The 23440-nt window shown below is 51.8% G+C and overlaps 2 protein-coding genes across 3 annotated transcripts; one reads left to right on the top strand and one right to left on the bottom strand.

Moving 5' to 3' along the window:
- Nucleotides 1–389: 389 nt before the first annotated feature.
- Nucleotides 390–12918, top strand: RGS5 (regulator of G protein signaling 5). Its single transcript, XM_065673859.1, has 5 exons — nt 390–523; nt 5266–5376; nt 8119–8180; nt 8285–8451; nt 8963–12918. Exons 1-5 carry the CDS (start codon nt 480–482, stop codon nt 9122–9124), a joined length of 546 nt encoding a protein of 181 aa, XP_065529931.1. The 5' UTR covers nt 390–479; the 3' UTR covers nt 9125–12918.
- A 696-nt stretch (nt 12919–13614) lies between these two features.
- RGS4 (regulator of G protein signaling 4) lies at nt 13615–21251 on the bottom strand. Of its 2 annotated transcripts, XM_065673857.1 has the most exons (5): nt 20776–21034; nt 18152–18256; nt 17463–17524; nt 16537–16703; nt 13615–15339 (listed from the first exon to the last, which is right to left on the bottom strand). In XM_065673857.1, the coding sequence occupies exons 1-5, from the start codon at nt 20817–20819 to the stop codon at nt 15088–15090; spliced, it is 630 nt and encodes a 209-aa protein (XP_065529929.1). In that variant the 5' UTR covers nt 20820–21034; the 3' UTR covers nt 13615–15087. The 2 variants fall into 2 exon arrangements, with proteins under 2 accessions (XP_065529929.1, XP_065529930.1); XM_065673858.1 differs by lacking the exon at nt 16537–16703 and having other exon boundaries at nt 15172–15339; nt 20776–21251.
- Nucleotides 21252–23440: the final 2189 nt, after the last annotated feature.

The raw sequence follows: 23440 nt of genomic DNA, 5'->3' as shown, positions 1-23440 counted from the left end.
GAGGCTGTGGGTATTTTGACGTTAGCCACAGCCTTCAATTCAACAGCAGGACTTCTCATAAGCTGTTTTTAAGAAAGTGATGTTTTGCACTGGAAAACACCTTTCTTGAATGAAGTATTTCTGCCTGGCTTATCTAAATACTGGTATGTCAGTAAGGAGAAACCCTATGGGCTTCTTGAAACGCTCCAGACAGTTTGCAGCAGCCTGGCCCTTCCAGTTTGATCATCAGATCTAACCCCAGAAAAAACACATTTTTTTCCCCTTGTGTGAGCTTAGGGAGGAGAAAACAATATCCAGAAGCTGCTGTGCCGGGGCCAGCTGGGGAGGACGGACGGCATTGGTTACAGGGCTGGCGGGGGTCCAGCTCCCGGCGCTATATAGGAGCAAGCACGGGGAGCTGGGCTTCAGACTGAGCCACTGCCTGCTTTAGACATCGTTCACACCCTTCTCCTGGCCCAGGAAAGCTACTGCCTACCAAGATGTGCAAAGGACTAGCAGCGCTGCCCCACACATGCCTGGAGAGGTGAGAGCGGACAGCCCGCAAGGGGATGCGGGGGGCCTGCCTCCCTACAGGGCTCTGCCAGGGGTGGCTGCGGGTAGAGTGGCTCTTCCTATAGCACGTCCCCATGATGAACATCTCCAACTGGGACTGGGGTGGCCCAGCTCTGAGGAGGGAGGGAAGGGAGGATTGCTGGCAGGGGCTCAGCAGCATCCTGCGAGTGGCTAAGACCCTGTGGGGGGGTGAGCGCTGATACAGTCCAGAACTCTTCCCCTCCAGCCTGGGAACCTTTCTGAGGAGTGAGTTTGGCCCCAGACCCATCCTCAACCTCAGCTGCTCCCCTGCGCGAGCCTGAAGCAGGAGTGTGTTGTCCTCAGTTCCTGATATTTGCAAAACACAGCAGGCGGGGAAAGAATAGGAAAGCGGTTGCCTTTCTGAGGCACAAACAGCCTGGCTCCAAAGTGCCCCAAAATCCTCTTGACGTGCCTACATCTCCCTCACAGACAGATCAGACATCCCCAGCCTCTCTCAAGAGGCTCAGCTCTGTGCAGAGCACCCACTCTGCCCCACTTGTGATGACCATCCTCATCTTCACACCCCTCCACCCTGGCACCTGCCTCAACCTGCCCCGGGTGGTGGTGGTGCTTCCCAGGCTGTTCTTGCCCCTTGGGAACCCAGGCAGGCTCCAGCCCCCCACTATTTCCATGCTCAGCAAAACCTGTGGAGCTGGAGGGGGTTTGGAGGGGCTGCGGGAAGAAGCAGAGGTGCAAGGGAGGCCACTGCACAAGGCTGGGGTAAAACCTGATAAAGGAGTTTACATGTGAATTACCCAGGGAGGATTTCCTACAGCTACAAATGCGTTAGTACTGTTTTTAGATGAGAGTGAGGGTGGCGTTAAGTGTTCAGGAGGGAGCTTGGGAGAAGCCCCCATTAATCAGTGGAAGCTGTGTCACTGGAGACTTGATGCAGCTTGCTCAAGAACAAGGCAAATTCCCATCACAGGCACAAACAGCAGCACAGGCCTGCCACAATTTCTTTGCTTGAAACGTGCCTTTTGGTCGTCCTTCTGGCCCCGTGCTCACCTTGCTGGGCCTCCTGCAGCCTCTCGCACCATGGGTGGCTCAGCAGCACTTCAAGATATGGGTGATCCACACATATCTGACTCTGGTGTCTTCTTTCTTGTCACTCTTCTGCTACTTTCGTATTCTGAAATAGGTTTATTTCCACTGGTGCTAAGCTGATGCTTTCATTGACCTCCATTATATGCTCAAATCCCCACTCTCGAAGTCGGCTTCCTTTATACTTTTATACATGGAGTTAGGACTGGGTTTATCCCATGTGCATAATTTTATATTGCTCTACAGGCATTTTAACAGCTGCTTCACTAGACCCTCCTGCAGCTCCTCACAACTGATCCCCAAGTGCTGCACCCGGGTACTCCAGTGCATTATCTGCTGCTTGGCCACTGTGTGTGGTGTGATACATTTAACAGCACAGTCCCAGCCTGCACTCCCCTAGGGCCATCCCCATGCAGGAAAACACACCATGTCCCCTGCGTGTTTTGTGCTACCTTTCCCACGCTGTTCCCCACACTGTCATCCATGAGATGACCTCGTCCCCTGCAGCTGCCTGGGGTCTGGAGAGCCCATCCAGGGACCCTGCAGACCCAAGGGGCTGGTACCCCCTGACTCTTCCCAAACCACGTTCTTGCTGGCCTCTTCAGAGAGGACCAATAAGTCTGGAGGAATCTCTTCCTGCAGCCAGAGCTGCCTTGACTCCTCTCCAATAGACCATATTTGTCCATGTGTCCACCATGGCTCCCTGATATGGCTGCTGCTTACGTGCCTGTACAGCATCACACTTGCAGCTTTATGGTTCCTCGAATCCCCCTGGCACCCTTCTCCACTGAAAGGGCATTCCCTCTGGCACCTCCCTGCCATAGCAGGAGCTTTAGCTTCCAGCTACAGTTTTAAGGTCTTTGAGCCTCTTTTTTTCAGTTTTGTTTGTGAAGCTGGAGTCTCTCCTGACCCTCCCCTGTGCCCTTCGTGCTCTTGATGTGTTTGACAGAGCTTTTTTTAAAATGAAAAGATATTTTCTTTTAATGTTTCTTGGAAGCTGTTTCTCAGACTTTTCCTTGGCTTGCTCCCATATGTTCTCACACTTAACCTTCCACAGTTTACGGTTCTCCTGCTTTTTCTCACTTGGACGTAGCTGAGGGGGTTGAAAGATGCCTTTTTGTTTATAACTGCCTTTTTTACCCTGCTGTTTAGCCTTTGCTGAAGCCTCGCTTGAAAGCTTATGATACATCTGCTGGAGGATGCCAGGATGTTGTCTTTAAATAGTCCTTCCCTCCCACCAGCCTGTAAGCACTCAGCCCCCTGCCTGTTCTTTCTCACTTCTTTTCAACAGGCTTCTTCATCTTTGCTGTCTCCCCATATTTCATGAAGGTCCCATAACCAAGGGCTTGCTCGTGGGCAGGAAGCTTCTTGTTGCTGTCCCCACATTAGGATCTGTGGGGCTTCAGCAGGGTGAGCAGCCACTGATGGTGCATCAACAGCACCATGGGATGGAGTGGGGATGGAGCCATCAAGGGAGCCCCACTGGGAGCAGCGGGCAGTGGGGCTGCAGTATAGGCCCAACACCAATCCAGCAGACCAGGCTGGGGAGAAGCCTGCCTACATCACAGCCCAAGGGAGGGTGGCCCAGGGCTGAGCTGAAATGGAGTCCTCAGCCATGTGAAGGGTGTGGGGCTCAGCTGTCAGAGGGTGAGAACTGGAGAACAAGATTTTGAACCAGGTCTAAGCATTATCCACTGCTGCTGCTTGAAGTCGCCATCGATTACAGCCAAACCTGGTGTGTGCACTGGCCTCACCGGCACCAGGGTGTGGGGGTCACTGGGTTCTGCTCAGACAGTGGCAGAGTCCTGGTCTTGCCTTGCCACCTCCTTAGGCTGTCGTATGTTAGATTCTGCTCCTAGTGCCCCTGCTCCTGCACAGCCCATGTTTCCCCCCTGCCTGCCTGGGCCCCCCTGGCATGCACCATCCTTGCTTTGGAGGTGGACAAGCCCCTTCCCACTTGCTCTTCACCCCTGTGCCAGCCAGACAAAACCCCTGTGGTGAGGCACATGGTCTGATCACTGGAAGGGGACTGTCCCTGGTGCCCACACCAAACACCAGCAGTGGGTTGGCCGTGGCAGCATTCCCAGCTCTGTCCTCCTGAGCACTTCTGCTCAGTGCCTCTTTGATTGCTGCTCCCTGAGCCCATGTGTCCCCTTCATCAGCGGCCACAAACACAGCTGCCAGTGAAAACAAAGCCAAAGCGATGGCCACCCTGCCCCATCGGCTTTCCTGTGGCACCTTCTGCACCAGCCCGTTGCTTTGGCGCCAGTGGGGCTGCAGCTCCTGCCCGCTTCACCTGCCCCCCTCGCTGCTGCTGTGCCATCCGTGTGGGTCACAGCCATGACACAGGGGTCCTGGCACAGCGGTGCTAGTGGGGTGCTGAGGGGCACTTGAGGCTCACAGGATAGCCAGCCTCAGCCTTTGTGTGCCAGGAGCCAGCTCCATCTTGGAACATTTGTTTGCATGTTATTTATTTATTAGAGGGAGCGGGATGGACAGTGCAAAGCAGCATCTCCATCCCAGAGACACCTTGGTGTGGGAGCGTGGGACCTCAGCACCCTTCACCCAAGGTCCTGGTCCTCCCAGGCCACATTCAAGTTTTCTCAGACGCACGAGCAATGGGAGCTGTCCCTGCAGCTGCTGACATTTTCCACGAACGCAGCCGTGTTTCTGGGGCTGTGCTTACACCCACTGCAGGTGGTCCTTGCAGACCCCGCTGAGCTGCTCACCCCGCCATCTGCTCCCGCACTAGGGTGGCTGGCAGAGCCAGGATTCTGCAGCAGAAGTGGGGGCAGCTGATGGAGGAGCAGAGCCCATGTCGGGCCTCAAAATGTCGCCCGTGGGGCTGATCGGCGGAAAACCAAAACATGGCGTTAGTTTTAAAGGCAGGATAAAAGCTGAAGGAAAGGAAATGAAATAGCAGACCTAGCAAGGGAGTGAGCGTCCACAGAGGACTTGTGAAAATAAACAGCAGAGAGGAGAAGCACAGTGAGCCCTGAACCCAGGGAGCTGCAGCCCAGCTTCGACAGCCATGCCGTGGAGAAGGCAACAGGCACAGCTACCCTGTGGGGAAGCAGGGGGTCCCCTTGCTCTCATTCACCCCCTGTGCAAACACAAGGCTTATTTATTACTTATATACACACTAGATGTATATATCAGGGCGCCCTGCTTTGAACATTGATGGCAACGCAGGGCTGGCAGGCACAACATGGACAGGTGTGGGGCAGGCACTGCCGTGCAGCCCATCACAGCATCCTGCACAGCCTCCTCTCTGAAGGCAGCTTCTGCACCTCCTCACCAGCATTTCCACTGGGCTCATCACTATAGAAACCAAGTGCTGCGCACATGTCCCCTAATTCATCCTCGGAACAGCCAACTCCACTGATGCAATTATCCTGGCCACAGATGGGGACAAAGCAAAGCCATCAAGATCAAGATCAAGCACTGCCGCTAATTCAGAGTGCCCGGTTTGAAATGTTTTAGCCAGGCACCTTTACAGCATTAGGGTCCATTTATTCATGTCTAATTAATTACACAGCTTTGTACCTCACCAGTGGCTGTGCTAGGGTCCATGCAGGCGCCAGCAGGGACCATCGCCACTGTCCCATCCCTTCCACCTGACCTGCCTTTGCTCATCCCTTCTTGCAGGGCCAAGGAGATCAAGACCAAGCTGGGCACATTGCTCCAGAAACCTGACTCGGCCATTGACTTCATTATCCCCTATCCAGAGAAGCCCGAGAAGCCTCCCAAGGCCCAGAAGTGAGTACTGTGCTGGGGTGGGCTGTGCACGCACCCATGCCTGGCTGGAGAGGTGGACGAGAAGGAGCTGAAGCCCCTGCTGCTAGCAGGCACAGCAGGCTTTACATGGCAGGCAGCTCGTGACATGGTCCTCATGACCCATGAGTTAGATGTGGGCCCAGACATTTATGTCAGGGCAACATGAGACGTGTCAGGCAATGCAGCTTTATGGAAACCAGATTTCTCATGGAAACTCAATTTACTTCTGATGAGATTTCACATTATTTGATAAGGTTTTGCCAGAGGCATTTGGACTTCTTTGAGTCACCCGCCTCAGCCCAGGGGTGCCAGCTTTGCACAGTCTGCTGGTTTCAACATGGCAGTGTGTCCCCAGGCTGTGTGCATGGCCCCGCAGTGTGATGCCTGGCTCTGGGCAGCTCTGTGATGATGGCACCTTCTCACCTTATTGCCTTCATCCCGAGCCTCTGCACTTCGGCACTGAGCTGGGCTAATGATAAAGCAAAGAAGAGGAGAAGCTGGAGAGGCTGATGAGCTGTGCTGCAGGATTAACAGTTCAAAGGAGGGAAAACAAACCTTGGAAACAAATGTTAGCTTAAATCTAGAAGCAGGATGGCTTCCTGGCCATATGATGGTGGTCTTGCCTGTGGTACCTCCAATACAGCCTCAGGTAGCTGAGCCAGGTGCCTGAGCTGCTGCCTGGCCACTTTTCAGGCACCCCTCAACCCTGTCACCATCAGATGTGTGTGACTGTCCTGGAGACAATGCCCCTGCCCTGGGGCTGCACAGACAGTGCTGGAGGACCCAAGCCTGACAGCACCCAGACTGATGTGCTGGAGGTAGGAGGCTGACTGGCCCAGCCAGCCTGGCTCTTGGCACCGGGAGCAAGAGCTCATCTTGAAGGGTTTGAGTGGTCATGTCACAATGAAAACCAGGAGAAGCTCATGCCCACTCTTCATGAGGCCAGGTTTCTATTTCCTCTTAAAAATCATGACTTTTTGTTTTACACCTGTCCATTTCAGCCCAGGCAATGTTACTCTAGGCCAGTAACCCTCTGCCAAGGGATTGCTAAAAACTCCAAACAAGCGAAAAGAAACCCCAAAACAACCCAAAGTGCAGATGAACAACCTGCTCACCCTGATGAGAGCCCACAGAGAGCACAGGGACACTTGCCAGTGCTGTGCCTGTCTGCTGCAGCGCTGCTCAATGAGAGCTGCGTGGGCCAGGCAGGTCAGGCAGAGCCCCGACAGACAGTGCATTTCACACTGTCGCTGGCGTGCCCTGGATGCCTGCGAAGGAGACACATTTGTCCCCATTAGCTGTCTGTGCAGAAAACCGGAGAACATCTTCACAACCCGCTGGCTGGAGGAGTTTTCTCCTGCACTGTGGAGTCTCTGTATCACTCATCCGTCAGCATCTTGCTCAGAGTTAATTTCATCCCTGGGACATTCAGCTAATGGAAAAATGGATTTGGTAGTTTCCAGGAAATCTGGATTGTGTTGGGTACCTGCAGTGATGCTCCCCCTCACCAGGGTGGGGAGACGCCTGCCAGGAACACAGGGGCAGGGAGAGCTTTTCATCCTTGGTGGCAAGTGCAAATGCAATTTGAGGTGCAGAAAGTGAATGACCAGAGCCCCCACCATGGTCTTTACTGTGGTTGCTGGCGGTTTGATGACAAGTGAGGGCTCGACACCCAACCTGAGCAAGCCTTGCATTTCTGCCACACTCCTCTCGCAGCTGAAGCCAGGGCAGGGCGGCTGAATGGGAGCATCTGCACTTACCCCAGACCCACTGCCGAAGCACCAATGTCCCCAGGACCAGCAGGTTGTCCTGCCCACTGCTCCCCCCCCCCAGCCTCAGGGTTGCTCTGCTCACCCAGAGGGGTTTAGCCCCAGTGCATAGCCAAACAAGCAGCAAAACAAGCCTGAATGCTGTATTGGCCATGGGGAGTGGCGATGGCCTCCAGTGAATCCAGCACTCAGCAACTGGGGCATCAGTGCCCCCCAGGACAGCGTGGTCAAACTCCTTGGGGCTTAAGAAAACCCCAACAAGACCCAGAACTACAAACACCACCCCCGTCCGTGTCATCGTCCCCCCCCCCCAAGCTCTTTAGTCACACTGTCACATCTACATGAATTGCATTAAAAAAGAAGAAACAAAAAGAGAGGAAAACCCACACACATGAAGAACACCGAAGGTTTTCACTGGGGAGGAAGGGAGCCAGGGCCGCATCCTGCCCTGCTGCGGGCCGTGGGAATGGGGCAAGAGGGCTGTGGGAATTGAGGGCTGCTGACCCCCACCGGGCAGTGCAGGGCTAGAATGATCCGGCCTTTCCGCCCCCTCCAGCAGGAAGCATCCTTCCCCATCCCGGTGGAAAAACATAGTGATGCTTTCCAGCTGCCTGCAGAGCCCTGCTCTGCCCTCCCATCCATGGGTGCTGGGGAAAGGAAGGGAACCATGGCTGCAGAGGGGGCTCGATTCGCAGTTCAACCGTATCTCTGCTCAGACACCAGGGAATTTGCCCATTCAGCCCCATCCTCACCTTCCCTGGCTCTTGGCTGTGCCCAGGAGGAGAGTACAGCATAGTAGCATCCCCATTTCTCCATCACTGTTCTCACTCTGCAACAGTGTCCACAGCTTGTTACTCCATTCCTCCTGATTTTTAAAGGAACTGTTTAAAAACCTGGAGCCCAGACCGGTGCTGTGCTGAGCATGGACCACCTGGGCTTTCTTTACTCCCTTCAGGCCATCACTGGAGGAGGCTCTGCAGTGGCGTGATTCCCTGGAGAAGCTCCTGCAAAACCCCTGTAAGTTCACATTCACCTGTGGTCATGTCCCCCCCCGGGTGCTCAACAAGGGGTCAGCCCCCTGGGACCACCAGTGCTCAGTGAGGGCTTGTCTCCCCCCACAGATGGGCTCGCCAGCTTCCACAGCTTCCTGCGCTCTGAGTTCAGTGAGGAGAATGTCGAGTTCTGGATGGCCTGCGAGGACTACAAGAAAACCAAGTCCCCCATGAAGATGGGGGAGAAGGCTAAAAAGATCTACGAGGAGTTCATTCAGACTGAGGCACCCAAAGAGGTCAGTGGCCTTGGGGCAGGAGCTGGTTCCAGGAGGGATGAGGCTGCTGCCCCAGTGGCCTAATCTCAAGGAAAGCATTGGCTGCAGGGCACCTTGTACCATGGCTGAGGGGCTTGGAGGGCTGTACCCTCAGCCAAGGGCAGCCCCATCCCCGTGTGCTGCCCTCCCACCCTTCACAGCCTTGGTGCCACTGTTCGCATGCTCAGCCTCTGCTGGGCTGTTTCCTGCTATGGGCACCTCCAGCACGTGTCTGTTCCCCTCTCCCCACATTACATTGATCATTAGGGGTGACAATTTACAGTCATCTCCCTCCCTGAGTTAGCTGTGCTGCAGGATAAACCTCATCCTTACAGATTTGCCACCAATAATCCACCCAGATAAGTGAACCTACTTCAGTCTCTCCTCTCTCATCCTTTGCATGGTTGTTGGTGGGACAGAACAGGGGATGGGAGATGCCATCACCCATCCCTTGCAAGGGCAGGGTCCCCACATCTCTTACACTCAATCACAGGTGAACATCGACCACTTCACCAAGGCTGTGACCATGAAGAACCTGGTGGAGCCATCACCAAGCAGCTTTGACATGGCCCAGAAGAGGATTTTTGCCCTGATGGAGAAAGACTCCCTACCCAGATTTGTGCGGTCGGAGTTTTATCAAGAGTTAATCAAGTAGCAATGTGGCAGGGCTGTGCGAGGCGTTCCCTGCGGGCGGCCCCACTGCTTCTATCTAAACACCTGCCCCTTCTCCTCAGCCGCTTTACTTTCTTGATACCACCCTAGAGGAGCACCCAGGAGCATTGCTAAGCTTCCCCCCCCGTGCTTTGGACTGTCAGATGTCCTGATGTTTCCTCTCTTACAGTCTCTTTCCTCTCCCATAAAAGACCAGTTAGCAGAAACCCCTCTGATCCTCCCTGGGTTTGGGAGCCAGAAGGGTGGGAGCAGCTCCAGCCCTGCAGTGACTGGGAGCTGGCGTGTTCCTAGCACTGTGGGTCTTGGCTTTAGTCAGAGGCTCAGAGGTTCCGGCTCTGCCTTCTCTAGGACATCTTAGGACGTGACAATTTTTCTTCCAGTTTTGCCCAAATTGCTGGTCTAGCCCAGGCTTGCCCCCTTCTCCCAGCTTCCCAGGGTGTTGCTGTGGCTGCACAGGGTACCCTGGGGGTGCTGCCCTCCCTGGCTAAGTCCTGTAGTCCTGGGGTGCAGGCTGGGGCATGTCCACCAAGGGACTGGTGTCACCTGGTCTTCAGAAAGCAGATCATCAGCAGGAGCAGTGACAGCTGTATGGCAGGGACAGCAGGGTGGCAGGGACGGTGGAATGGCAGGGACAGCTGAGCCAGGAGCAGCACGGCCATGTGCTGCAGGGTGCACTGCGCTGGCATGAGCGGTGGCAGAGTGAGCCTGCACCACCACTTCCCCTGTGACTCCTCTTGGAGTCAGCTGTGAGGCAGCCTGCTTGCTTCACACTAAAGACAGTAAAGAGGATAAAATGAGATCTGTTTGCTCAAAACACCGGGAATGTTTAGCAACCCAGACCTCCTGCTCGCTCCAACCACTTGCACGATGTACTGAGCTCATAGCCTGCAGCCTGTGGCCCTGTCCCCAGTGCCCGCGCGCAGCCCTCCGCAGGACTGCAGCTTCAGGTGTTGCTGCAGTGATTTCTTGCTCCCGTTGCTTCTCTCTGCAGTAGGCATGCCAAAGCGATACTTCTGCACAAACCCAATTGAGGGGCATCGATTAGAGAAGGAAGGAAAATCATGTTGGGGCTGAAAAAGCTGCAATTGCAACTGTTTAGAGCTGATTAAAAAACCAACCCACCCTCCCCCCGCAACAACACAAACACAAACACAAAACCATCATTGGAGATACGAAAAATAAACCCCTGGCTCCTTTAACAGATGGCAAAATCTGCTGAGTTTGTGTAGCCTGCATCTCTCTCTCCTGTCTCCTCCAATCTGCCCAGGACCTGTGTTTCTATAAGGCTGCCTCTTAAAAAGACCAGCTCTTTTCAAATGATTCGAAGCCAGCCAGCTATTCACCACCACATGAACTCATATATGAGGATAGGGCACGGGCATATGTGAAAGGCAACTGGGGTCTCATTTCAGCCTTGAGGTGAATGTGATGAACCCCTGGGCTCAGGGACATTTCATCCCCACGATAGTTTCCTGGTGCAGCATCTGCAAGGCCATGGCTTGAAATGAGCTGCTTCAGCTGGCAATCTGACACACACCAGCACAATTACAAGCGCCTGTGCTCCCAGCAGGCATCCCGGACCAGCCACCCCCTCAGGCTGCTCAACCTCAATTGCAGGTCATGAGACTCTGTGCGAAACGCAGTAACATAAACAAGGGGTTTGCCAGCCTCTTCTAGACTTTCAAGATCTGATCAAAACCCCACCAGCCCCAAATATTTACACGGTATCACTATGGTGATAAAGAAAAATACATCCTGAGCTGCAGGAAGTGGGCTGTGTTTTCCAGGCAGAGACAGGGAGGCAGGAGGAGGATGGAGGCCATCACAAACGTGACATTTTCTAACTCTGGAGCAAATGGCCTGGGAAAGTCGGTGCTGGAACTGCAGAGGGTGATGCTCGCAGGGCATTCCCCTGGGGTGAGCGTGGGGAGCAGCTTGGGTGGCCCAAGGAGCCCAAGGGAACCCTGAGCAGCAGGAGGGATCCATCAAGAGAGCGCAGGTTCCCCCAGCAGTGCCCACTGCCCAGAGCTGGTTGGCAGCAAGGGGGAGGCAGAAGCAGGGCTGGGCGCAGGCTGGGGACTTGGCCAACCCTTCTGCTGCAGGGTGCTCCCACCACCTCCACCCATGTGCGCTCCCTGTACTCTCCTGATGTCTCCAAAGATTGGTGTCAGTACAAGCAGGTTCAGCATGTTCAAGCTCCCTATTTACAGCATGACTCAGAAATGCAAATCCAGACAGGCTTCCCTGCATAAAGACCTAGATCATTCATTTCCACTTAAGCCTCTGGCTGCTATTTCCAGATACCGTCACACATTTCGCAGTTTAAATGCCAACACCAACGCCATAGAGGGTGGGATGCTGCTGGAGGCTGGCTTGCTGGATGCCATCAAAACCTGAGATGTGACTAGCTGCAACAGCAATGTGTGGGGCACGGAGAAGGTGTCTAGGTATGTTTTGCTGAAAAGAAAGGTGGAGGCTGGATTCAGGAGAGATGAAACAGCTCTACTGGAAATCCCTCCCCATCTCGATTTCTGCTACAATGCTGGAAGCCTTCTTTAGGGGGTGATTGAACAAGTGCCAGTGATCTGCTAGGTGGCCGTAAAATGTGGCCCCTGAAGCATTTTGGAGCTCTTGGGAAGTTGTGTTTGTGTAGAAGGGTCGTTTGGCTAATTACTCAAGCAGGCTCATCCCAGAAAGGCAGCAATACCTGTACCTTTGCCATAGCAGAGCATTCTACAGGCCCAGAGGTATTTACTGTTGGGCTAATACCAACCGTCATATATCTTCATATATTTTATCACACTGGTCTTGTGATACTTGGCGTATGTATGAGCACTATACACACAACATTGTGCATCTGTATCCATATACTCATATATAAGTATACACACATACATATATGCAATACTTCTAACGTGGGCATCTGGATCCCCAGCGAGTCAGAGAGCCAAAAAGCGGTTTCTGGTTATTATGCTTGTGGTCTGTCAGAGAGATGAGCATGTGCAGGTTGAGCACAGCCTCAGACCTTGTGCAGGGAAACCTTGGCCACCTGCCTGGGTGAATGCAAAGGTGCATCTTCCAAAACATCCTCCAGAATCACCCTGTGCTGTGGCTGCTGGGTGCACCCTGGCACTGGAATCTACACAGGAGGCAGGTCTTGTGCTCTCTGAAGGACCCCAACCCTGCCGTGGGGCAAGGTAACCCCACGCTGCAGCGGGGTCTCCAGGCACCAGGCACTGCCTCAGCGCCTCCCTGGATCCCGCTTCCCACCCTGGGGACATGTGGAGGAGGACTCCCTGAAGCTGCATCCCTTGGAATAACGCCAGGGGATCATTTGCTGTGTGTTTTCTGGTTGTTCCAGTGACCCAGACCGTCACCAACCCCCCCCCCCCCCCCCCCCCCCAGCCACGGTGTGATGCACCCATCTCTCCCCCAACACAGTGATTGAGGGCTCTGCTGGTGTTGCCTGGTCCCAGCACTGGGGAGTGCCCAGGGGTGGCTGAGGGTGTCCCAGGGCTCGCCCAGGCTCCCCCCATTCTTTGGTCACTTCTTGGAGGGTGCTGAGTGCTGTGGCCAAGGGCTGAAGTGAGATCAGGAGGAGCAATTGGCTCCTGACACAAGCAGCAGGTTTTCAGGCTGATATTCTCCATGTGCTTTCCACTAGAGATCTTCATATGGGGAAGACATGGGCACCGGTGTGCACTGAAGAACTGGTTGTGTTAACATGTTCTTGTACTACTCAGTAATACACATATAAACATGTTATTTCTGCTACGATCTTGATTGATGATTCATTTTATCTCTTTGCACTGAAAGTTTCCTTACCCTCTACAGCACTCTCCCTAAACTTGTGCCCAAAAGGCCTGGCAAGACCAAAGGCTTCTGCGAGCTTCTGCTGCAACGGATCTGTTGGTTTCTCAGGAAACTGAAAAAGCAAATAAAAACATCACCCCAGGAGGCTGGTCCAAAGGCAACTCACCAGCGTGGCACAGGCACCCTCAGCCCCACTGCCCAGGTGCTTCCCCAAGCTTCAGCTCACACCTGGTAGCTGCTGTGGTGCCTGTAGGGGCACAAGAGCCAGCCCTGCTCACTGCCAGCCGCACGGCCTTTGGGCAGCTCCCTGTCCACAAGGAACAGGAAGAGGCTGAGCTGTGGGTGGGAAGACACCTGCAGTGAGGAGGTGTTCCTTTATGTTGCCCCGCCAACACTGTCACAGGGGCCTCACGCTCAAACCAGCCCCTCAGGAAGACTGGGTGGTCCCTGCACTGTGCTCACTGTCAGGCACCGCATTGACCCAAAAGCCCAGTACCCCCCCCCCCCCACTCATGATGCCAAAGGCATCTGAAGGAAAAATTGGCTGTTTCATCTTTCTGTAATTAAAACGTGTGTGAAGCCACTTGTAAAATGACTTCTTAGAGTAACCTTGGCCAGTGAATTGGGTCTCTGTGCATTTTCTTTGGTTCACACCGGTGGTGTTTTAGAAAGGACTAACACAATTTTTTTTTATTCAGAATGAATTCATTATTATTTAAATATCAATGCAGTTTTTATAATAGTTATCAAGAATTCCCAGTACCAGGGGAAATAAAACATAGCCACATGCTTGGCTATGTTCAGAGCTTTAGCAAGCCTCTCCATCTTTTAGCTGAACATGCTATGGTGGTATGTGTCAGTACAGGTGAATAAATACAAAATAAAGCAAATGCTAAAAGAGGTGTTTCTCTGTGGGCCTGGAAGTGTCTACTGGAGAACCACAGCCTCCCCCTGCCGTGTTAAAGCCCCGGTGTGAGAACTGTTATCTGGGCTGGGATGCAGAGCAAGCAATACACGGTTGTCAGAGTAGTGATATCCAACTAAGGAGAGACCAAGGGGCTGGGGGACAGTGCGGTATCTGGTACTGCAGCCCAAGACAGCAAGCCCTGCATCTATTTCTTGCCTCCAACTGCAGGTCAGTGTCAGTCCCAAAGCCCCCAGTGAAGGCCATGTCTAACCGCAGTGACTAAAAATGAAGCTGCCTTCCTGCAAAGCCCAGGAGCAGTAATGAGCCTGACACATTCCTCCTACCATCTTCAGGAAAAAAAGCGAGTCATGCTACTACTGAAATATAAACTCACATAAATAACATTAAGAAAAAAAAAAAAAGACATTTTCAAGTACTCCCAAGCAGGGTCTTTCCTCCCCCAGCTGTTGTGGTTGTGGTCCTACTCCCTCACAAACTGCTCCATACAAGCCAGGGCAGATAAACCTGAATCCAAATGGCACTCCCAGAGTCAGGAATATACACCTGTCAATCTGGGAGAGAAGAAACATGTTTCTGTTCTGCTCTGCTACAGTGTTTAACCGGGGAGCATGAGGGACACAATAATATACAAAATAATGAACCTCTCCCAAAACAATAGCTCTCTACACCCCTAGGAAAGATCCTTGGCCAGCATAAACTAGATGCTACAGAGGGAGAAGTAGCCAGAGGGGAGAGCTTCACATTGCTATGGGCAAGTCCTTTTCATCTAAGCTTTTGCCAATTAGAAAGGGGAGATCACAGTCCCCAACACTTCCCTTGGCTTCCTCATTCCCCTGCTCTTTGCTAGGTGTCACACTGCAACACTGCAAGACTGGCCCCTTGGTGGGTAGTGCTGGGTCTGAATGAGTGCTCCCCACCACCCTCCTGGGATTGCAGGGCTCACCAGAAACAGTGGACAGACAAGGACTGCACCCAGCTTTCCAGTCAGACACAGACTCCAGGGCTCCTACACCGATGGAATCAGAGGAGGGTTTGCTACACACACTGAGCCTGGCTTGGGTTACAATGCTGGCTGTTGCATGACATGGGATACAACTGGGACATTAGACGGCTATTGGAGACAGCTCTGCTGCTTCATGCCAATGAATGCTTTTGCTGCCATATATTCTTGCAAGAGCCCTGCCTGCTCCTGCCTTGCTGCAGGTTCAGGCGCACTGGGAGATGATGTTAGAGTTGCAGTCTAAGGTATGAGTGTGGCTTCTTTTGCAGTTTTTGGGCGCACAGCCAGCAGCAGGTGGGCTGACCAAGTCCAGGTAGTAGGGGGACTTGAGGAAACGGCGGTACGAATCCTTTTCCATGAGGGTGAATATTTTTCTCTGAGCCTCATCAAAGCAGGACAGTGTAGGCTCCAGCATGTTGTGGCTTGTCTTCTCCCGTGTGCATGAATCCAGGTTCACCTGTGGGCCAAAGGGACAGCGTAATTAGAACATGTCCCAGAAGTGGCTAGCATAGGTAAGGGAAAATCCAAGCATCTCTCCGCCAAATGTGCTTTAGCCCTCCTTATTGGGCAGATGTCTGTAATGGCTGTTTGACACCCCGTAGCCTTGGCAGAATCTGCGAAGCTGGATACCAATGTATCCCTTCTGTCAGATGAGCTGTGGGAGAGGACTGACACATACCCCTATGGGATGTGGCCAGCCAGGAAACTAAACTGCATGGGAGGAGCAGGAACACTGGGAATCAGAGTCCTCTTGGGCTTCTCCCATTTGAGTACTGAGACAAGGGGGACACAAAATTACAAACTGGAATATATAAACCTTTAGAATCAGTTTTAAGTAATGTTGAGTTTGATGGCTTTGTAACAGTAGCAGTGGAAAATTACTGAGGTGCAGGATACATAGAGAAAAAATAGAGTAGAGCTAGAGAACATACTGAGAATTCTCACACAAGATAAATTGTTATAGTTGACACAGTTTTAAGAAAAACAGTCTAGAAAAACAGGACACAGGGATAAGGAGTATCTGGGAATGGCAGGTGTCCAGGATGGGCTACAGCTAAACTAACTGATAAGTAGGAGGATAGGAGTCTCTGGTGCTAACGAACCAATTAAGCTGGTATAAACATCTACTGCGCATGCTTCAAAGGCTGCCAGAAGTGATGAAGATTGTTGGAAGAAGTAGACGACCCTCCGAGACCACCACCACAATTCTGTACGTATGCGGGGAGCTTTCTGGAAAATGATGTAATCAATATGTAGCCTCATGAATATGTATGTATGCCCAGTGACTATAAAAGGACAGCGTGTGTGGCAACTAAGGAGACACACGTTAGGAGGAGCTATCCCCCGTGTCTCCCGGCGCCGCAATAAAGAATACCTGCTTGTCAGCTTGAAAACTTTGTTGGCAAGTTTGTTCCTGGAGTTTTCTCCGAATCGGTACGCCCACAGGATGGTCACATGGTTGTGACTAAATCCACTTTCTCTCTATCCAAGTTTAATATGGAAGCAATAAAAATGACACCATTTACTTGCTAACTAGTAGAGAAGCAGCACCTTTCAACTCATGTGAAATTACCAATCTCTACTTCCCTGTGGTGCGGGCCTAGTTCAGAATTCAGTGTGATACCTTTGCCCAAGAAATGTTCTGTGCTCATACCTCTTTTGTTGCCTGCACTGAGATGAACTCATCATAGATCTTTCTGGCCTTGGGGCTGAGCTTGGCTGGTGACTTGGTTTTCTTGTAGTCCTCACAACTGACCCAGAACTCGATGTTTTCCTCACTGTACTCAGATTTGAGAAAGGCGCGGAAAGCAGCCAGTCCTCCTACAGATTGTTTAGAGAAAAAACAGATCAGGTAAGAGTGTTGGTTCCTGGATAGTCGTACCTGTGAACCCCAGCAAACAGCAGTTCTGGGTTCTCCTTCCCAGAGCAGAATGAGCAGCTCCCCTGGGGCTAGCAGCAGGGATGGCTGCCTGCCTCCACGGCAGTTCCTCGTGCAGCTCGTGCCTGTTGAGGGAGCCTGGAATTCAGACAGGCCCCATGGGGATGTCGCTTGTGGGTCCCCCAGCTGCCTGCTCCCCCACTGTGAGACTGCTCCAGTGTCCCAGCCAGGAGAACAGAGGCAACTCACATGTTCCCAGGAGGCCCTGAGGAGACAGCCAACAGAGCCACAGAGCCTCAGGCCATGGGAACAGCACAAAGGAAACCTCAAGGACATCAGTGCAGCCTGGAACCAACAGGAAGACAAAGTCTCCCATGGGCTCAGTTTCTCCACTTTTTGGTTCTCGTTTAACCCATTGTTAACTGTGTGCTGTGGTCTTGCACTCCCCTTGCAGAGGGGATAAACCAGTTGCATTTACAAAAAGGACAGCTCAGCAACAGGTCAAAGCTCCACTCTTGACATTTTGTGATTGTCCCTGGGATTTCACCAAGGGGACACTTCACCACCCATCCCAGAAGCCTGTGTGGCCAAAAGAGGTACTGTGTGCTGCTAAGAGACATAAGATAACATTCCATGCTCACTTCAGGGACTGCTCACAGCACACACACTCTGCAGGCAGCAGAAGAGCCCTCTTTACTTACTGTCATGATGGATCAAGTTTTCCAAAGAGTCCGCCCACTTTCTGACTTCTTCTTGGCTAACCCTAAAAGGAGACAAAGGGAGAAACACAGGGAAGATTTAAGGGCCATACAGAAGAGACAAATTTGTTCTTTTGCTCTGCACCATTAGAATATCTTTTTCCCTGGTTGTTCTAAGAGCATACACAAAAGACCAAGAAGGAAATGCCTGATTCCTTTAGAGAGACCCCTGAGTATCCCAGATCCAATCTACAGAAATTCTGGTTTGCAATCCCTGGCAATTATTGGAGACTGTGTTTATTTCATGACCGATTGCATCTCTTGCTGGAGCACGGAGCTGGGACCATTCTTACAGATCATATTGGCAAACTCCAAAGAGCTGATTTCTTTAACCTGTCAGGGGAACAGCAGCTGGGTCTTGTGATGGCGTTATTCCCCTGCACAAATCTTTCCGTGTGCATACACATATTGAATCACAGAAGTGCTGGCAGAAAGGGACGTGTAGTTCAACTTTCCTCAGGGAAAGGGACTACCAATACCCGAGAACTGTTGCCCCACTAGATTCAAACACAGGTATTCAGGAGTTACAAGGAGGCAGCAGTGGGAACACTAACAAAGTTCAGCTCAGCGCAGGAGTAAATAACATGTGGTGGCCAGCCTGGGCTTAACTACATGGCAGCATCTGCTCTTACCTCTGGCTTGAAGATATTTTCTCCTTCTTGCCCTGGGAAGAGCCGTAGTCACAGGAGTCTGACTTCTGCAGCAAGAAGCCCAGACGATGCTTCATGTCTTTGGCACTGAAAGAAACAATTCAAGAGCAAGATGAAGATAATGCATTGCAATTCCCACTGCAGTGTCCTCACCCACAACAAGCTCCTTTAGCTTCACTCATGACACAAATGCAGGTGGCTGCTAGTGACTTCAGTGCTGACTTTCCACTCCTCACATAATGTACATTTCTGCTGCTAGACAAACACAACGAAGTCAAAGAAGTAATTTTTTGTGTTCAACAGCACCACTTTTTTGCTGAGAAGGTCATCTGCCTGGAGGCGGGCCTTGCAAAGGGGGAGAAGTTGCTGTTTTCCTACTGTTTGTGGACAATTACATTGTTATGATAGAAAGGCATCACTGCACTGTAAATGTGTCACTTCTCCTTGAGCTGGTTTGCACAGCTACCAATGTCTGGTTCTTACACCCTTGCTAATCCTGTCTGGCAGCCCCTGCCATCTCCCTGCCTCATCATCGAGCTACAGGAACAGCAGGGCCATGCCAGGCCACACCACCAAGCAGCTGCCCGTGACACAGAGGGAAGGGAGGAAGCAAAGGGCTCAGAGCAGGACCGGGGGGTGAGATCAGAGGCCGAGCCATGAGCTTCACCACAACCAGCCCATACTAACTGCAGGCTAATCCCTTGCTCCATAGCAAGCTCCTCAAGGATTCATGTTTAATTTTGTTCTGCCTTCTAGCATGCTTAGGACAATCATTGCCTGATAGCAGCATCTAGATACACAGCTGGTATTGCTCTCAGCATCTCTCTGGATTTTCTTCCAATTTAGTAACTGCAGGAAAGGGTGGGTAAATCAGTCCTGCTTGCTCTGGGGTGCAAGCCTCGGCCTGCCGCAGGGTGCAATGATAGTGTAAGCAGGAAATTACTCTCCTGCTTCTCAGATCAGAGCCTGGAAAAAAGCAAGAGGCTGCGTAGTGGCTGAGCTCTGGTAGCTTCTCAGCCTCCCAGCACTGCTCTTTGCACTCTGTCAGCACCCCCGACCATATCCTATCTCACTACTTTGCTGTGCTCATAAATGTTTCCTTAACGACTGCGGCCCTAGGGTGAGAGCGAAGGGACTTCAGAGCTTCCTTACAGCAGGGTGCTTGTGATGAGAGCCAGCACTCAGGCCTTGCCCTGGCAGACATGGGGTACTCTGCACTGGCAGACGCTGCCTCGCGCTGTTATGCTGTTTGCCCCCAGAAGAAGAAGACCGCTTAGGTCTGGAAGAAGGCAGCAGCAGGGGGAAACAAGATGCTGCTGCTTGCAGTGAGTTCCGCAGCTTTCCGGGAGAGAGGGATTTTCTTGGGAATCCTGAACAGAAAGGTTAAAAAATGTGAACTCTCCCCTCCTCTCTCTCTTTTATTTTATGTTCTTTTTTTCCCCCAATCACATGTTCCTGCAAACTGGGGGGAGGCTGTCAATATTTCTTCCTTGCATTTTCAGCACTTGTTTTCAAATCCACCATGAGTGGAAGCTTTTTCTCCTATATGGGAGCTGGCTGAGTCTCAGTTTGTATTTTCCCAGCCTTCCTCCACTGCACAGCCACTGGAAAACAGCCTGAAGGCATGAGGGGCAGGAAAGCACTGCACCATCAGAGACCCATGCAAGTTTGCATGGGCTGGATGAGCAGGGACTTCTGTGGGACTGGTGCCATTCTGGGGACCTGGGCCACTCTGCTGGGGGTCTCAAGGCCCCATAGCACCTGAAAGGGAGTAACACCCCTCCGTGAGAGCTCATGGCCACCTTGCTGGCATAGAGACCCCCTCACACCAGGCTGCAGGGCAGAACATGAAGCCAAGAGCATGTCTGGGGGCACAGGGATGCCTGGCTGGCGCCGCACAACAGTGTGCAACCAGATCATGCACCCATGGCAGGGGTACAGCTCAGCCCTTCCTGATCAGCACGGCACACTGGGAATGGCCAGCCCCACACCAGCCCCACAGCACTGTGCACCAGGATACAGCCTGCCCTGGTCCCTCACCACCCCTACACGCCCCGGGGCTGACCCTGCACTGGCTGGTGCCGCATTCAGATCCGCGTTGCCCTGGGCTGGCTTTCAGCCCTGCCTTGTCCTGCCAGGCTGGCCTTCTGCATTTGGGATGCGTTTTGGAGAATGACTCTCCATTCTTTTATATATATATATATATATATACATATATATATATATATATATATATATCTCCTTCCTGCCTTCTTCTTCCCTCCAAAAATCAAGAAAGGAAAATTCAGCAGAGAAAGAATTCAAAGGAGAAAAGGGTGCAAAGCTTGTGGCAGAAACAGATGACAGGAATATCAATATGTAGCAGCGCTAAGAGCTGCTTGTTTTGCTGATGAGAAGGATGGGCTTAGAGTTTGCACAGCTCAGTACAAAACCTTCACGTAATTCCGCTTCTGAATAACAGAAAAAGAAAAAATAGCCTGTAAGCAAAAATTTATATCTCATCTTAGAAAAGCAGCAGAACGAAATCTGCCACTTGTGCTTCAGACACCAAGTTCAATACATCAGCCTAACAAGACCATTAACAGACGCTCAGAAATAAACAGTACCTTTTTAAGCAAGTGGCTGGCAGCGCAGCGAGTCCCTTGCACATCTTGCTCTGGAGGTTGGTTCTGTATTCCAGGAAAAACAGCAACGCAGGAGGAGGCAGAGGCTGCGCGTGGGTCCCTCGCGTCTGCAGAATTCAGTCTGCTCTCTGAGCCAGCTGCGCTGCCTTGGCTCTGTTTTATAGCCTAGCCCAGACAGCCCAGCAGCACTGGGTGACCCAGTCAGGACTCAGCACAGCAGCAGCACCCATCCCCTTTCTGCCCACCCAAGAGGAACAGGGTGACGTATAAGCCAAGACAAAGGAGTGAGTGGGATTGAAAACCTTAACAGAAATGAAGCTTGGTGTCTGGCTGCAGAGGTGGATTCTTTTAAAAGGGCAGAAAGAGCTTCAGGGGCTTTCCTCTATTGCAAAAGGTGGAACGGTGCAGATAAAAGCTGGAGATTTTCAGAGGGGCACAGATGGTAAAAAGGGTCAGAGAATCAATTCGGAGAAGTGAGATGAGCTTTGATGGCTCCTCAGTTTATTTTCCTCTTCTATTTAAAGCAACCTGGGGAAAACAAGGGACAAGAATTTTAAACACAAAAGGTTCCTATAATCCCAAGAAATGCAGAAAACAGAGCTCTGAGGAAAGAAGAATGTAAATTAACAGGGAACAACCCAGGCAGACAAGGCTGTCCTGTTTTATTCTAGAGGCATGTGGGTATATGCTTGTGGTGGAGATAAAAAGAAAGCTCTGAGGGGCATATTGCTACTGGAGCATAAAATGTGTGTGTCCTGGCACACATGCATTTGGGGACAGCTCATGTACATGTGTACAAACAAAGACAGGAGGAGGCTGGCCACACAGCTGCCTTAGATATACCATATTTGACCCTAATCAGAAGCCAGACCTTGGGAATCAGGAGTCCCTGAATCTCTAAGGGAAGATGATTAATTAAAGCAATAGGCATAACTGTGCCTGCCCAGGAAGGAATTTGCAGCAGCATTGAGGCTTTTGTGTGCTAAAGGATGAAACCCCTGGCTGTGGGGATGTTTGGTGGTGACTACACTGCCTGTACTCACAAGGGAGAGCAGAATGAGCCTAGCTACATTACTTGTGCTCAGCCCTTGCAGGGTGCAGAAAGCAGTTGTCTCTCTGGAGAGAGCTGGCTGATATTTATTGAGTTGCAGCTCAGCACAGCCTGTACCATCATTATGGAAGAGGGGAGAGCTCTGGGCAGACAGGCGTGCATATGGTCTGCCACACTTGAAGACTTGCTCCCGCTGCGAAATAAAGAAGGTTCATTTCAGGAGCAGGCTGCCTGCCCACACCACCACTGCTGCACTCCCTCCCCCAGAAACCCCTAAATACTTTGCCCATGACCTGCAGAAGTTGCAGGGTGAGATTTTCCCTCCTGTGTCTCTAGAGCCTACGGCCAGCAGCACAGACAGCCCAAACCCCAGGCTAGTTTACCTGCCTTGGCACACTGCATCCTCTCAGATTATTAACTGCTGAATTAACTATAAATGCTTTTGTATGAATATAACTATCCCGTTGCCAAACCTGAAGCAACATACCTGCAAGTTCCGCGCTGTCTGGACTGAAAATCAGCTCCAGCTCAGGGCAGTGTAAAACTTTAACTGAGTGAATCCCCTTTTGTTTTTAGTGTGGGTTAGCTGGCAGCACCTGTACAGATCGGTAGGCAGCAACTGAGCACTGGCAGAGTTGGTGCCAAAGCGCTGATATCTTCTGTTTGGGAAGGAGGGAAGCCAAAGGGCAGAATATGGCCTACATGAAAAAAACTAATTAACATTTAATTTTACTCTCAGACATGTGAAATGTGTTGCACGCATGTTAATCCCAAGGTGCCATACATGCAGCACACTTATTCAAGCAATTCAAGAGCTCAGCTGGCTGAAATGGCCAAGGTGTCTGTAAGCATTAACCCTGACCCTAACCTTGGCAGCCAGAGCCTGACCTCCCAGCTCAGGAGGGTCTCAAAGGCTGCTTGCTAGGGCAGGGAACCTCTATGCAGAACACAAATCCTGCAGTTTCTCTGTAATTGGCATGTAATCAGATTTTGGAATGTCACACTTCTCTGTGGATTGTAAGCATGTTTGCTGCATGGCTCTAATCACATCCAAATGCTGTCTGGTGTTGCCAACATCAAGTCACCTTCTGCATTGCCCAACTTCTGTGTGAGCAGGCTGTACTAAGAAATTTCTAACACTGCCACGCAACAGCCAGCCCAGAGAGCTTTGCAACTAAGTCCATCCTCTCTGGACTAGGGCATGCAGACTCCTACAACTGCTGCAGCTGAAATTTCCCTTTTTCCAGTTGATTACAGACTGGTTCAGTCAGGCCCCCATGAGAAGAGTTTGGGTTTGCATACTGTTTCTCCTCTAAGCTGTGTTTCCCAGCTGTTGCAGTTTAATATCCTCTTAGCTGCTCCAGCTGGTCCCCAGTCAAAAGTACCCCCTTCCATCTCTCACCCTTCATAGTCAGCCTCTTCTCACAGGGCACAGACTGTGCTGTGCTCAATACCAGTCTCCTCCTCCCTGCCAGTTAGAGAAGCAGCAGCTCACGCCACTTATTACGCCTATCACGTCACCTCTGGCTCACTTCATCTGCAGCATGGAGAACTCGGTGATGATGGGCTGGAGGTGCAAGGCTAGGGCTGGGGGCT

Source organism: Lathamus discolor, chromosome 3, assembly GCF_037157495.1.
Source record: "Lathamus discolor isolate bLatDis1 chromosome 3, bLatDis1.hap1, whole genome shotgun sequence".
Lineage (NCBI taxonomy): Eukaryota > Metazoa > Chordata > Aves > Psittaciformes > Psittacidae > Lathamus > Lathamus discolor.
The sequence above is the reverse complement of the archived record's forward strand: the minus strand, read 5'-3'. Positions and strand labels throughout refer to the sequence as shown.

What these genes read in the sequence shown, in the direction of transcription:
- RGS5 (XM_065673859.1), top strand. Translation starts at nt 480, where the DNA reads ATGTGCAAAGGACTAGCAGCGCTGCCCCACACATGCCTGGAGAG. An exon ending in GAAGCTCCTGCAAAACCCCT is followed by an intron (nt 8,181 to 8,284) that starts GTAAGTTCACAT and finishes CTCCCCCCACAG; the next exon opens with ATGGGCTCGCCAGCTTCCAC. An exon ending in AGACTGAGGCACCCAAAGAG is followed by an intron (nt 8,452 to 8,962) that starts GTCAGTGGCCTT and finishes ACTCAATCACAG; the next exon opens with GTGAACATCGACCACTTCAC.
- RGS4 (XM_065673857.1), bottom strand. Translation starts at nt 20,819, where the DNA reads ATGTGCAAGGGACTCGCTGCGCTGCCAGCCACTTGCTTAAAAAG. An exon ending in CCAGCCACTTGCTTAAAAAG is followed by an intron (nt 18,257 to 20,775) that starts GTACTGTTTATT and finishes TGTTTCTTTCAG; the next exon opens with TGCCAAAGACATGAAGCATC. An exon ending in AAAATATCTTCAAGCCAGAG is followed by an intron (nt 17,525 to 18,151) that starts GTAAGAGCAGAT and finishes GTCTCCTTTTAG; the next exon opens with GGTTAGCCAAGAAGAAGTCA.